A 13,924-nucleotide genomic window follows, 5' to 3' on the forward strand; every position below is an offset into this window, starting at 1 on the left:
TGATGTAGAGGCCAGTCTAGGAAGTCTGGCTGTATATTCTCACCTCAGTCAACTTCCCTGGGTAAAACAGAGTGATAATATTGGGCGACCTATGTTATGTGGGATGTTCTGAGGACAGGTGAGTTTTTGTAAGCAACTTTAAAGGATGGACAGTTTGGTTTTGCGCAGGGGCTTAAGCCACAGGATGAAGGATCAGAGCACCCAGCTTTAACTGCGTCTGGCCCACCTTAGGTTCCCTGTGTTCAGTCTCTTCTGCATAAAACTGGGATGCTACTTGTCATGTTTTCCACAGGATACATGCACAGACAAGTTTATTCTCATGTGTAAAGCATTATGAGACTTCCCAGAAAGGAACCCTGGGGACAGAAAACAGAATAGCATTAAAAAATAAATAAATCTGTAACTGCTGCTACTCCTGCCCCTGGGACCAGTCCACTTCCCCCACAGCTCAGACAATATGCTCCTGAGGATATGTGTCTGGAGAAGAAAAACATCCTCATATGGCTATAAATCTCACAGGGACCACTTAAGTTGCAAATGTAGAACAAGGACGAGCTGCACTCAGCATGTTTTCCATCACCATGCAATTCATGCCTTTGATTACCAAGCGCTCAGCTCAGGTTCATCAGCGACCTTTACCAGTAGGAGAGGGCTCCTTCTTGCATAGGCTGCCTCACCCCAGATCTGCATCAAGACCAGGGTTGGCAAGCACGGTGTGTGTCCATCCAGCAGGGCCAGTTTTCATCTGGCCAGCCCAGGCGAGGAGAGCAGTGGCCCAGGCCAGCAGATGTCCCAGCTCCCAGCTAGGTCCTCCTGCCTGAGGCAGTGAGACGAAAGCCAGACCTCATGTCCTGAGATGGCTAAAAGAAAAGGGGTGTGAGCTGGCGCCGCTGTGGCTGTGGCTGTGCAGCGGAAGTAAGCTGTTGAATCCGTTGACGGCCATTTCAGAGGAATCCTACCCACCACCACAACCATGGCATTTCTAACTAGCGCCTCTGCAATGGGTATAAATAATGTCATAAGACAGACGCTTTTGGTGACATGCATAGTTTCTTTCATCTGTTGACCCTGCAAGCACGTTCTGTGTTTAAATTAGTGTATTTATTAAAAAATCAGCTAAACCCTAATCACTCTTCTGCTCTGGAAAAAAAGAAGATGATTCTTATACTCTAGCCCATTTAACTGAAGCAAACATTATTCGTACTGTTACTGAATCAGTTGGTGAATGCCTTTTCTTTTACAGAAAAAAATAATTTATTTCTTTGACAAATTGCTTACAATTGCTTACTATCACAATTTGCAATTTAAAATCGCAAAACTGAGTAGGTAAGGCATTCTAAGAATGTCCTAAAATATTTTTGATGGCTTTAATGGATGTGTACATAAACCAGAGAAAGTTATTAACCAAAAAATATAAAAAGTCAGTTGAACCCCTAAAATGTTTTGCTATTTAATTATTTCTAACAAAGAGCAAGTTTGTTTGCTTTGGTTTGGTTTGAATGTTCCCATAAGCTCAGCCTTAGGCTTGCACTCAAATGCTAACTAGGCATGCTTGCCTGAATCAGGGACCTGAATGATGGTCTATGACTGTGCAGTGCATTCCTGAGTCCTAATTAATTCACTTGATTTTGGGGGCTCCTTTTCTTTTGCCCACATCTCAGGACAGGTTAGCAGTCCCTAGGTCTGCCAGGCAGGAGGGCATTTGACTGTGCTCCCAGAACTTGGCTTTCCAGCCAAAACTAAGGTGTTTCAGACCTAGTCGAGCTAGGAATGTTAACTGCTCTTCCTTCTCTGAGGGACATAGTACAGGAGCAGCAGCCTACCTTCAAGGTTGCGAAGATGCTGTTTCAAACTAGATCCTTATTACTTTCTCCAGGATGCTGTATTAAGCAAGGAACAGAAACTTAAACAGAAAGCAAATGATGTCATGAGCAGTGGATGAAGTTTTACAATTAAATTAATGCAGGGGAAAAAAAAAAAGATGCAGGATGTCCCAAATGCAGCTGGGGAGAAGCCAGTTTTGCCTGTCCAAAGGGGAGCTGGAAGCAACAATCTTTACACCCAAATTCCCAAATCTTCTTCTCAAGGGCCCTGAAAGGAGTGTGCCAGAGGGGAAGCAGGTTGTTCAGACTCTGTGCTTGAAAGTAGAAACCAAAGTCTTTTGAGTCTGCTCTCGAGACTCGCACATGCCTGTCAGCAGCACGGGGTCCGTCTTGTGCTCCACTTGGTAGAAGGGACAGTTCTTCAGGTGCTCTGACATGCACGTGACATCGTTGCGCTGCCATTTGTTAACTCTGGAGAACAGGCTGCTGAACTGCCAGATCTAGTACAGGGACAGGGAGAGAAATTGGGGAGAGAACACAAGAGTGTCAGTAAAAATAGAAGAAGATTTTAAAAATCTATGTATGTATAGCGGGTGTGCATTACTTGTACTGGACAGGCTAGTGAACATCTGATTGTGCAGGGCTGGCATAACAAGTAAAAATAGGGTCTGTATTGTTATGTACCTTGTACTTGCTGGTTTTGCTGCTTTAGTCATCACCTGCCATTTTTAACAGGAAAGTGTCCTTCTACAGCTTTTGTACCAATCCAGTGCGGGACTCGAGGAAATCCAGAACACCTGACCACCGCACCTTTAGAGAAAACTCCATTGCATGACTGGTGTGAACCAAGATGTTTGTAACTGCATCCAAGATGTTTATAAAGCAGGGTGACTACAGCATGCTTGTGTGATACGTATCTCAAAGGAACCTGAGTTCATAAAGACCTTCCAAAGCATCTATCGGCAACATCAAAGTAATGAACATTACAACACTGTTGTTATTTACCACACCCCAGAACAAGCCTGGGAAATCTAAGCTTAAAGTTATTCCTAGAGGAGATACAAGCTTGTACAAAATAGAAATGTGCAGTTAAAATTTTCTGATCCTGTTTGCAGTGATGCCACGTACCATTCAGTGATAGACTGGCATGTAGTGATAAGACTGTGGTTAAGTCACCTTAATATTTGCTGTACACCATTAAATCAAATTAATTTTAAAAGTCCTAGTAGATTTCTGCCTAAAAATGTTTCTTCCTGTGGAAGAAGGATAGTGTGTGGGTGTGCTATGCTTAAGATTATCTGACCCTGTCCTAGTCCTAAGTAATCATAGCTATTATACACAGTAGTCAAGAAATTCAGGCTAATTACAAATGGAATGTTTTCAAGCAGAGTCAGTGCATTGGAAACAAAACTCCGGTGCAGTCAATACAGCGAGCTACCATGAAAAGGGTTAGGCAGTCCTTAAATTCAATGCTGTTGGCTTGAAATTGCTCTACAATAATGGAAGTTAATTGCTATACGATTGCTGAGCCAGAAATTCTTCCTTTTACTGAAGGAAACCACATCCTCCAGTAAATTATTTCAGTGGCTAATTCCTGTTTTGGATCAGGCTAATTCAACTTGCAGCCACAAAACTTTGTCACACAGAGTTTGAATTCACTATGCTTCACATTTTCTCTTAATAAAGAATACTTTCTCTTAACAAAAAGTCATAACCTGTTAAGCTTCCATTTGATAAGAATCAATAGGTGGAGATCTTCAGGGGTGTGCCTGAAAGCCAGGTCCTTAGATAATTTCTGGGAGTCTTCCCTGGATCTCTAAATTATTTTTTCCTAGATCTTGTCTGCCTGGTCAAGCTGGAGTCTCTCATGTTATTCTTTCAAGCAGTTTTATGTTAGAGAAGCTGCAAGGCTATCAACTAGAAAAAAACCTGTAATAACTATTGTTCAACTAGGACTTAGACTGAGCTATGTTTACATATTTCTTTCAGACTACATAAACAGCCAATAGGGTAGTAATTTTCCAGCCCAAACAGTGGGAGACCAGCTTTGCAGAAGAAGGGCTCTTATCCCCATGCTGCTCCCTCAGGTGCTCACGAACCAGCGAGTCAGACACTCATGGCAATCCTGTGAACTACTAATCAGGAAAGCCCTTGGGGGTTGATGCAAACACCTGAGCTCCTTTCACAGCCGCATCTCCTTATTCTTTACCTTTCTGGTGTTCTAAAGCATGCTTTAATTTTGACATACCCTCGCTCAGCTTGTAAAGAACAAAAAAAAGGTATGAACTTCAAGTTCTTCAAAAATCCCTGTGTAACCTTTAAATATCAGGAATTCTCAGTTCCCAGTGCCTAAAAACAGTGCACATGCAAACAGATTACCCAAGACAAGCCTGGGTGAGGACTTTCAGCTAGTCAGATGATGCCTATTTACACCTTCCTACCTTTGCTCATTTTACTCATTTTATAGCCCTGACCCCTGACAATTGTGGTGCAAATTACAACCTCATGAACCTTCCCCACATCTGCATGCTTATATGCAGCATCCCCTGTTATGCTTGCGTTTTATTTGGAGAGAATCCATGGCTGTCTTTTTCCCAGTGTCACAGTCACTTGCCTTTTTGCGAGCTTTCCATGAAGTACTGCCATGGGAATATCTTTTTTTCTCCCAGACCAGCAGGACCATTCCCCTCTCTTGAAGAAGAGTGGCACAGATGTCTCTCATCAGCACTGACACTTGTGATAGCTGAGATAAACTGAAACTGTCCAGGAATCCTGCAATATACTTGAGCACTTCTACTGGGAGGCTGCTCAGTGAGTCCTTATTTCTCCCTTGATTAGCCACTGTGGAATTGCACTTCCCTGATTCAGCAAGGAGGGTGTCCACCTCTGGCTTAATAGCAAATGTCTTGAGAGGCTTGCTGTATATAACCTTGGCCTTAAGTCCATCAGGGCGGAAATGATTTTGAACAAAGGTACATCCCAAGTAGGCCAGTGGGCAGCGATGCTGGAACCATCCGTCCAGACATGACTGGATATCAGCATGTACATTCTTGAAGTGGGATGGGAACTCATCCCTCCTGAAGAAATGACTGCAAGTGAATGTGAAAGCTGAACTGCTTTTGTTGTGTCTTCTGGTTACACATTCAGTATAGAGCTCCACGTGGAGTTCTGGTGGGCTTTCTTCATCTAGAATATCTGCTAGAACAGCATTGGAGGAGAAGGGCTCCAGAGGAAAGCTGTATGTCTGTGTTGCAAAATCCACAAAGAGTCCATCGATACCCCTTGCTTCAGAGATCTCATGGCCTTTCAGCTCTTTTTCCAGTGCACACAGCAGTGTGGCTTTAACTATATTTGCCTTAGGTAGTTCTTCTAGGCTTATTCCCAGTTCTGAGGTATCCACTGACTTGTCTGAAGTTGGCATCTTGTGGCCCAGTGCATCTCCTAGTCGTGCTCTTTTGCCACAATAACTAACTGGCACTTTGAAGGTGTAGACAGTCTTCACCTCCTGAGCTTCCAGGTTCCCATAGACAAAGTCTTTTTCTTTGGGAGTGCAAGCAGCTAGCTGGCCAAAGCGGATGAGCATTCCCCCATGATGTACCAGATACATGTTGTAATCACCTACACCAACTTCCTTCTTCAGCCTCTCCAGGACCCCTTCTTGCCAGGGAGCCAGTCCTGTCATTTCTGTATTCCGTGTTATTTGTTCAGGCTTTTGGTCCTTTGCCTCTTCTGCACCATTAGGTACTTCCTTTGCCTTCTCTGTGGAGCTGGCAGCATGAGGGGCTGATGCTGTTTTCTTGGAAGCCTCCTCTGTCTTTTGTTCTCTGCTGGCTGCTGAGCTTGCTACCTTGCAAGCCAGGAGCTCTTTGCTGAAAATGTTCTCCCAGGTTTTGTAACTCCCCAGATCCATTCCCTCTTTGTCCTTTGCCAAATCTTCACGCTCATGTTGGCTGAGCTCAGACAATTGGTTATTGCCCTCTTGGGAATCACAGGCTGCTCCTCCTACAGCACCTTCTTCCCCACCCATGGCTTCATCTATTAGCTCTTCCACTTCATCCTTTTTCCTCCACTCTGGAAACAAGGTGGCTATTTTCAAAGTCCTGAAAAGTATCTTCTGGTCTCTGAGTGCCAAGGCTGTGTCCAGACACTCTTCATTCAAGGTCTCCTTCATAATATTCTTGTGGAGGGTTGTGTCTGAATCCACATTTGGCCAGCGATTCCACTCCATCGAGCAGCAGACAACACTGGCTGGACAGACCTGGAGGTGCTTTGCCAGCTTAAAGCGGGCCATCGAAAAAGGGCAGCCATAGGCTGAATTGAGGCAGGAGACCTGCTCTAAGGGACAGAGCAATTGGTGTTCCTCCTCTTTGCACATGTGGAAGGTGGCCCCGCAGTGAAAGCGGCAGCTGATCACCATGCAGGAGATGGAGGGCTCAACTGGTGCGCGGCAGTGCCGGTTGAAACATCTCTCACAGTGCCTGTGCTGCCCAGGGGGAGCTTTCTGAGCCCGGTGCTGTGTGTAGCAAAGACAAGAAGACAAAAGTTATTGACCGAAGGAGCAAGGATGGCCACAGACCCTCCGCGCCCGTGCTTGGTTTCTACACGTTAGGTGCTCACATGCACTTCTAGTGGGAATAAGGCTGTGGGCAAATGACTGCCAGCTCCATACAGTCATGTATCAGTACTGATCCCTGTGGTACAGTGTGGCCTGATAGCAGCACAGATATAGATAAGATCCTTGCTTGTTAGCCCAGCAGAGGGAGCCAGGGTTTGGGAGCAAGCTGTTTTCTGTCTTGATATTCACACTGTGTCTATCTCTACCAAGCTGCTGAAACCAAGACTGCCAGAGGCACACTGAGGGCACTTCCCACTTCCTCAATGCTGTTTGAGTAGGAAAGATGATGTTTCTTTTTCCTCTCTAGGAAAATTAGCTGGTCATTTGGCCTACGTGTCTTGTCATCTCCCCCATAAAGACATGAATGTTGCACAAATGAACATCCCTTTGCTTTACACCAGCAAGGTTGAGAGTGAGAATTATCTTCATGATCCCAGTTCCCAGTGTGGAAACCAGCCTGGGTAAAGGAAAATTTGCCTGGCCTACTTTACTCTGCCTTCCCGATTTACCCTTACACTCCTAGATGATGCCTGTATGTTGTGGAACAGATACTGTGGGGGACTTTCCTTCAGGCAGGTTATTTGCTACATCTACTTTCAGGTGTCAAAACCTGGAATAAGGGGATGCCTTGGTCTGCATTTTGGAGAGAATCTCCAGAGTGCAGTGGAGACTTGTTGCAAGGCTATACTCACCCTAGTTAAATAAGTTTTCTTTTACTTTTTTTTACAAACTGCCTTTCACCTTTCTTCCCCTTGCTGTCACCAGTGAATGCTGAGTAGATAGGAAGGAGGAGAAGAGGGCAGGTATGGTTTATCTCATGCTCTGCTCAGCACCACAGTGTGCAGTTAGGGCAGAAGGGGAAAGACAAAGGTCTAACCTCATCAGAGCTTTTCCTTTCCTGTGGTAGTGCAGGGGAAAAGTCAGCCTGAGCATGCCTTTTACAGGGTATCTCTTAGAGAAAGAATCAATTTTTCTCCCTTTGGGATTTGTTTTAGAGCATGATCCTACAAAAACCAGTTACCACTGCTCTACTTTTTCAGCTCACCCAACGTACTTGTGACAACTCAGTGTGAAACACTACCTGGAACTGAATAGGTGATCCTGAGCTTATAATATTTTAGATACATTTTATAAGGGTGTTAGTGACATCACAAGAGGCCAGAAAATAGAGAAGGAGGTCCCAGGCAACAAGTAATAAACAATACCATTCTCTGTTTCATAAATTCAGCTGCCACCAGGCAGCAGCATGAATTTATCATTTTGCAACTGACAGACTGGATTAAAAGAACAAGTTGAAGTTGCCAAACCAAATGTTTCGGAATTTTCAACCAGCTTTATTATATAAACAGGTTAATTTTTTTCTTAAGGAAGAGTGCATTTCTGTTCTCACACCTCCATATTAATGCGGTTTCAAAATATATATATTTTTTTCCTCTCCTTCCCTTAAAAACCTTTGATATAAAAAGGACATACAATTTTCCTGAGGTCTAACAACAAAAAGCAGAAGAACAAGAACATGATGTATGAAGATCCTCTGTACCACTACCAGATTACTAGCTTTGTGTCACAATGGACCATTGGCTTTGGTTTCATGATTGTTTTTTGTTCTTTCCCAGTAAGTCAATTAAATCCATTTAATGTAAAAGTAATGCATTTATGAGGCCTGCTTCCAAAAGTCCTCAGTTCCCCTTGCTCATAATATTTCTACCCTTGAATAATTCCTGAAAATAGCTGTTAATCCTTCCTGAAATGGGAAAACAGAAGCCCAGAGTCCGACAGCAAGTAAATGGAGATGGTGATTAGCATGAGGCATGCCTTCTATTGTAAAAAACCTAAGAACATAAGAAATTACATTCTGGGTCAGACCAGTGGTCCACCCAGCCCAGCGGTCTTCTTCAGTAATGTCTGTAAGAGATGCTGTTTGGGGGAACATGTAGGATTTCCTGCGGTCCTTTCCCCTCACACACAGTTGTTGGATTAGAGAACTAGAGGCTGCTCAGTCACTGCTTGAAGCTCCTTCCCTGGATACCTTCAACTGGTATCAGTAACTTGGCCCAAAGAAGAGCTGCTGCAAGTAGAAAAGTCCCAGCTTCTGACTTTCTGCTCCTTCGTTTAGGGGCTGCATTCCAGTTTGGTTCAGTTTACTGAGAATCTTTGTGGAAGGGAAAAAGCTAAAGATAAGAAGGAACTGGAGTTCTCTTTCCAAACAGGACCCAGGGCACTTTTTTTTTTGTGAAAATGAGAAAAAGATTTTTGACAAGTCTTTCCACCACATTTTCTATGCAGTAGGAACTACCATAGATCCAGCAGACTCTCATTTGGCTCTGGGGTAAAAATAGACGTTGCTGGTAAAATAATTTAGACTTCAGTTTTTTTCTAAGGTTAAAAAAAATACAGTAGTGTCATGTACCTAGATATGAGTGCTTTTGCAACCCCAGGCTTAAGTGACCTAGCCTTGAGGAGAGCTGTGCCCTAGAGGAAGAAGGTTTAGGCTCAAGGGGAAGAGTTGCTACATGAAGCTGTTTCCCCTCTCCTTCCTGACGGTACTGTCTTAATTTCTCATCTTTCGCACTTTCACACCCTGGCAACAGAAGTTCATGAACAATGCTGGAGAAGGAAAGATGTCTGGGAAAGGCAATGCCTGTTGGTTCCTGCAGCTACTGAAGACCACACACTCATGTTTGAATTTGATGTGCATTAATAGCTCGACACATCTTTATTCCATCCTTTGCAATTTCCAATGCTGACCAATACCTGTTTAGACCTCCTAATGAATCAACCCCATTCCCCCTCGCTCCTGCAGAGTAAAGGATTACATCCTTGGTGGTCCCTTTACCCAGGGACAAACTTACACTCTGAGGTATAAGGCTCAGGTACCTTCACCTTTGTTTGTGTGGAAAGAGCTGGAGACAACAATGCAGAAAAATATTATTTCGTGACTACCCATTATAACATTCCCTGCCTTGTCTCGGGAAGCATTGGCTTCTGCACAGGGGTGACACCAGGGAGCTGGCCAGGGTGGCCCCAGCCTCATCCAGCCCTTAAATACATATGGTTTAGGGTGGCATCTCTTCTGCTGTTTAGTTACATCTACTCTTACGTGGCCCAGAGAAGCAAGAGATACAGATGGATTTATTCCATATTGGCAGCATCCTTGCTGCTCTCATTCTTGTAACATTTTGCTGCAAATATAATCTCTAAAAATAGTCCCAGCTATGACTTGCATAAGGTCAGAGGAAGGCTGGGTACATTACACTGCAATAAAAACATGAACGCGTGAACAATACTTTCCACTGCAAAAGTAACTCTTGGAGAGAAATAATTGATAAATAAAAATACATCAGAAGAACAGGCCTTATGGTTCTCCAAACACAGAAAGGGCTGATTGCAAAGTTTCTGGAGAGGAGCTTGCTTTCATACTGCCATGTGAAATGAACCCCATCAAAATCATGTGTAGAAAAAGAAAATACATGCTTTGATTATGAAAAGTGACCATATCAGAGCATTCAGATCCAGAATGAGTCTTCATCATTATTCAGGTATTTTCAGTTGAGTTTACCTCACCTCTAACTTGTATATGCTGTTCTTTACAGACAAATTATTTCTGTGCCTCTGCCTCTCTTCTCATTGTCAAGTCTGTGAAGCTAGAGGACAGGAAGAAGAGAATGAGATTTTTTCTGATATTTACTAGGGTTTGAATGCTTCTTCTATTCTGACATGCTGGTAATCAGGAGCTCTGTATTTTAACTGATGATCTAGTTAGCTCTGTGGTTTAGTTGATGGTATGATTGTCAGTCCACAAACTGCAACTTTCAAAACCCTGAGCAGAAAGTTACAAATTCTTGCCTCAGTAACTTTGATACACGACATCCAGAGGCAGGTGACACACAGATATGTCAGGTGATAAAACATTTCTCTAAATCTGTACACTTCCTGTTTCCCTGCAACTTGCAAAATTTCCTACGAGCTGGGTTAGAAAAAAAATCAAACATGCTTACTTGAATCATGTTCAAGCTACTGTGGAAAGAAAGGATGCAAATTACAGTCTGTCCAGTTTGGTAAATCTTTATTTTTAGACCATCATGACAGCAAATCAAGTCAGGTTTAAAAATACACAGCTGCTATTTTAACTGCAGATATGTCTGTGTCTGGAGCAGATCTGTTCAGTGACAATAATTTACAGTTTATAAACCAATTACAAATTATTTTCAGTAAACATATACTTAACTCAGTTGAAGTCAATGAGCCAAAACAATAAAACTATTTTCTTATTTGGTATTAGCTATATGTGACTGATCATATGACAAACTAAGGTTATACATCATATCTGAGCTCTTCAACAGAATCAAGGGTTGCCTCCCATTTCAAAGAACCATCAAAAAGGGCCACCAGAACCCCCAGATAATTACCTTAAAGAGTGCCTCTGAGATGAGATTGCAAACACAAAACACTCTTTCTACGATTTACAACATGATAAGGAGCTCTTAAAAAAATCTCAGGAAAGTTTGCATGCAAATGCTGGAGCCAAGAATGTTGAAGTTGTATATAATATTACAACAGAAAAATATTTTCAAGGAATGTGAATGGTTTTGGTGATATGTATAGGGCAGATAGGAGATATTCTCTATTTCTCTTAATCCTTGTTACCTAATATATGATGTTTATCTCATTTTTGTCATAATACTTAAATCCTGAGGTGAATACAGAATTATTAATTTCCTTACAGGGTTTTTCAATATATTCACTATTTTAGTATCTGAGGGGGTTCACAACTAATAATGAATTTATCTTTGCAGTACTAGAGGTGCACTTGAGGTTAAAAGATACTATTACTTCTATTTGGCAGATGTAGAATTAAAGTATAGAAAGATGAAAATAAATAGAATTAAATATAATATTTTATGTAAACAAACAAACAAATAAAAAACACACCAAGAATGGAGATGTCAGGTTCTAATGTTTTGCTTGCATGGCTCCTGCACAAACACCCTGGCAGAGCCAGCTGTACATTTTCTAGGAGACCATCTAAGTCTCCTTAAACTAGAGATTTTCTTCTCTTTTCATGCAGCGCTCTTCCTCAATCACTACATACGTAACAAAGTCAGCAAGAAATCAGGCTTGGGTGTCCTTTTGCTGTATTTAATATAGAGAGATATATTTATTTCTTGGAGCTGAGGAAGAAAACACTATGCCATTGGAAACTGTACTGTACTGCATTGTAGATGAATCTTGGGAGCCTAACGTCCTGTCCTTCACTACAAAAAAGCAAACCCCAAAATGCTACCACCTGGTATCACAGTGACCCCTAACTAAGTCAAGCCCCACATCTCCACACCCACAGCAGGGACAGCTACAGCTGGAGTGACCGCCTTGGTGTTAGGCATAGCTGGTCACTCTCCTTCGTGGCACACCTGCTCTGCAATTGCTGTTCAGACTGATCTTGGATATACGTGTTGCCAGCCAAGCTTTAAATGAGCCAGGCAGTTAATATGGTACAGCCCAGGTTAGGTGGAAAGGGAGAATGAAAGGTATAGATGAAATCTTCATCAATAGCACTAATAAATTTCTAGCAAGCATGGACAAGACACAGTTTATTTGAGGCTCAGATCTTGAACAAATCCACAGGGGTTTTATAGGGATACTTAGATTCCAGGACAATCCTTCTGGTGAACCTCAAATCCCCAAGTATAAGACATGCAGATTTTCTGTGAGACAACTGACCTGTTAGATAAGCCCAAAGATGGAAGGTGGAGGCTGTGACAATTAGGGAGCTACTCCCTGTATTTTCTAGCTGGGGATCAGCTGTTTGAACCTGTGGTGTTTTATGGCAATAACCACTGGTTCAGAGTTAGTGAACAGGTTGGAATTCCTTTATACTGAAAAAAAAAAAAAGCTTTAAAATGACGGGGACAGAGTAGGTCCACAGTACAGTGCATCAGTCAGGCACATTCCTTGCTTTCCTTTCAGAGCACATATGCTGCTCAGCTTCCCACAGCAGCACATCAGCTTCTCTTGAGCTCCTAAACCTGGCATGCAGGACCGTGGAGCTCAAGAGAAGCTGTTGCACCATTAGGCCTCCCCCTTGCCTGGTCAATCTGTGCTGCATGCACACAGAAAAGAGGCACTGAAACTTGCTAGTGCACTTTCTGCCCAGCTGGTGCTGTTATGGGCAGAGTAGGGGACAGTTCAGAGCAGCGAGGCACAGGTAACACCGGGCACTGCTGGTAGAACCCCATACTGCACTACTCCCTGTGAGACCCAGATCAGCAATATTTCTTGCTCCTCCCTACCTGGCACAATGTAGCCATAGCTCACCTGACACATACCCACCCCAAAATTCCAGGTGCTGAAGTGGTCCCCTGGGCTGGCAGTATGGTGCAGGGCTGCCCAGCAGCAGGGTCTTGTGCTGGGCATGGTGGGGAGTTGGGTGGGAGACAGGCAGAAGGAGGAGGCTGTGGCATGGAGCTGCTCTGCTGTTCCTCATGCATGAGAGGGGTGCCTGTGTTGTCCTTAGTAGGGACACAGTCAGGCTCACTTTGCACTGGTAACTGGGAAATGGGCTTGGGTTTGGTTTGAGTTCAGCAAGTGCTTTAAAATAACAGATTCTAGTTTAGCTGCAATTTGAAGAAAAAAAAGAATTGTCCAAACTGTGAGGTTTTTTTCCTTTGGGTTCAGGTTCTATTTTATGCCCCGGTAACAACCTCATTAACATACTTTTCTGAAGACTTCTTGAGATAATCAAGTGAAGTGTTTTAAGCAAAATAAAAGAAACATAGCCCAAGGCAGATGCCCCACGTAGAGAATTTCAGAGCTACTGGTCAAGGTCTAAGTCATAAAAACATTCCTGGATAAAAATTACTAAGCAGCCACAACTCTAAATGGTACAGTAGTACTTATAACATACAACACTTGTGTTTCTTACTTCATCTTATCATTCAGTCTGGCCTACAAACATAGAGTTTGCAGTCTGAATCTGCAAAACTCACCAGATTTTAAGTCTTAACATTTTTGCCAGAAGATTGCTTTTGCCTCTCCTCTGACCCTTACTGTATCTCCTTGTCTTATTTCTCTCAGAGTTTGTTGACAATTACAGAAATTGAATTTCTGATTTATCATCTGTCCTGCTACTGAAGCTCCCATCTTAAAATCAGCTTCTTAGTTTTTTAAAACCCCAGATACAGTGCTGCAAAACTGTGGCTAACCCCCTGCATATATTATGTAGGGTTTTTTTTTTCAGAGTAGCATGTCACTGAAGTGTTCACAGTTACCAGCTGCCTCTGTTTTAGGCTATCATTTAAGACACCTTGTGTCTGATTATTCTACTTCATCTTAATTACTAAGGCTGTTTTGAAGACATCTTGGTTTTCATAGCTCGATACAGTAACCACTGCATTGCATAAGGTTTGACCAATAAAGACTCCGACTCTATTTACAAAGCCTTACCTTAATCATAGAGTCCCTGCGTGTGTACCAAACACTTGCTCTC

General features: G+C 42.9%; 1 protein-coding gene across 1 annotated transcript; it reads right to left on the reverse strand.

The window, feature by feature from the left end:
* Window positions 1-553: 553 nt before the first annotated feature.
* On the reverse strand, window positions 554-6,867 carry FBXO40 (F-box protein 40). Its single transcript, XM_064442561.1, has 3 exons — window positions 6,772-6,867; window positions 4,438-6,336; window positions 554-2,323 (listed from the first exon to the last, which is right to left on the reverse strand). The coding sequence occupies exons 1-3, from the start codon at window positions 6,865-6,867 to the stop codon at window positions 2,126-2,128; spliced, it is 2,193 nt and encodes a 730-aa protein (XP_064298631.1). The 3' UTR covers window positions 554-2,125.
* Between the last annotated feature and the right edge of the window lie 7,057 nt (window positions 6,868-13,924).

The sequence above is a fragment of the Phalacrocorax carbo genome, chromosome 1, assembly GCF_963921805.1.
Source record: "Phalacrocorax carbo chromosome 1, bPhaCar2.1, whole genome shotgun sequence".
In the NCBI taxonomy this organism is placed as follows: Eukaryota; Metazoa; Chordata; class Aves; order Suliformes; family Phalacrocoracidae; genus Phalacrocorax; species Phalacrocorax carbo.

Excerpts from the sequence above, each read along its gene's own strand:
- FBXO40 (XM_064442561.1), bottom strand. The coding sequence starts at position 6,867 with ATGAAGATAATTCTCACTCTCAACCTTGCTGGTGTAAAGCAAAGGGAT. Across the intron at positions 6,337-6,771 it reads TGGGGGAGATGACAAGACAC|CACCGGGCTCAGAAAGCTCC; the intron begins GTAGGCCAAATG and ends TGCTACACACAG. Across the intron at positions 2,324-4,437 it reads CATGGAAAGCTCGCAAAAAG|ATCTGGCAGTTCAGCAGCCT; the intron begins GCAAGTGACTGT and ends TCCCTGTACTAG.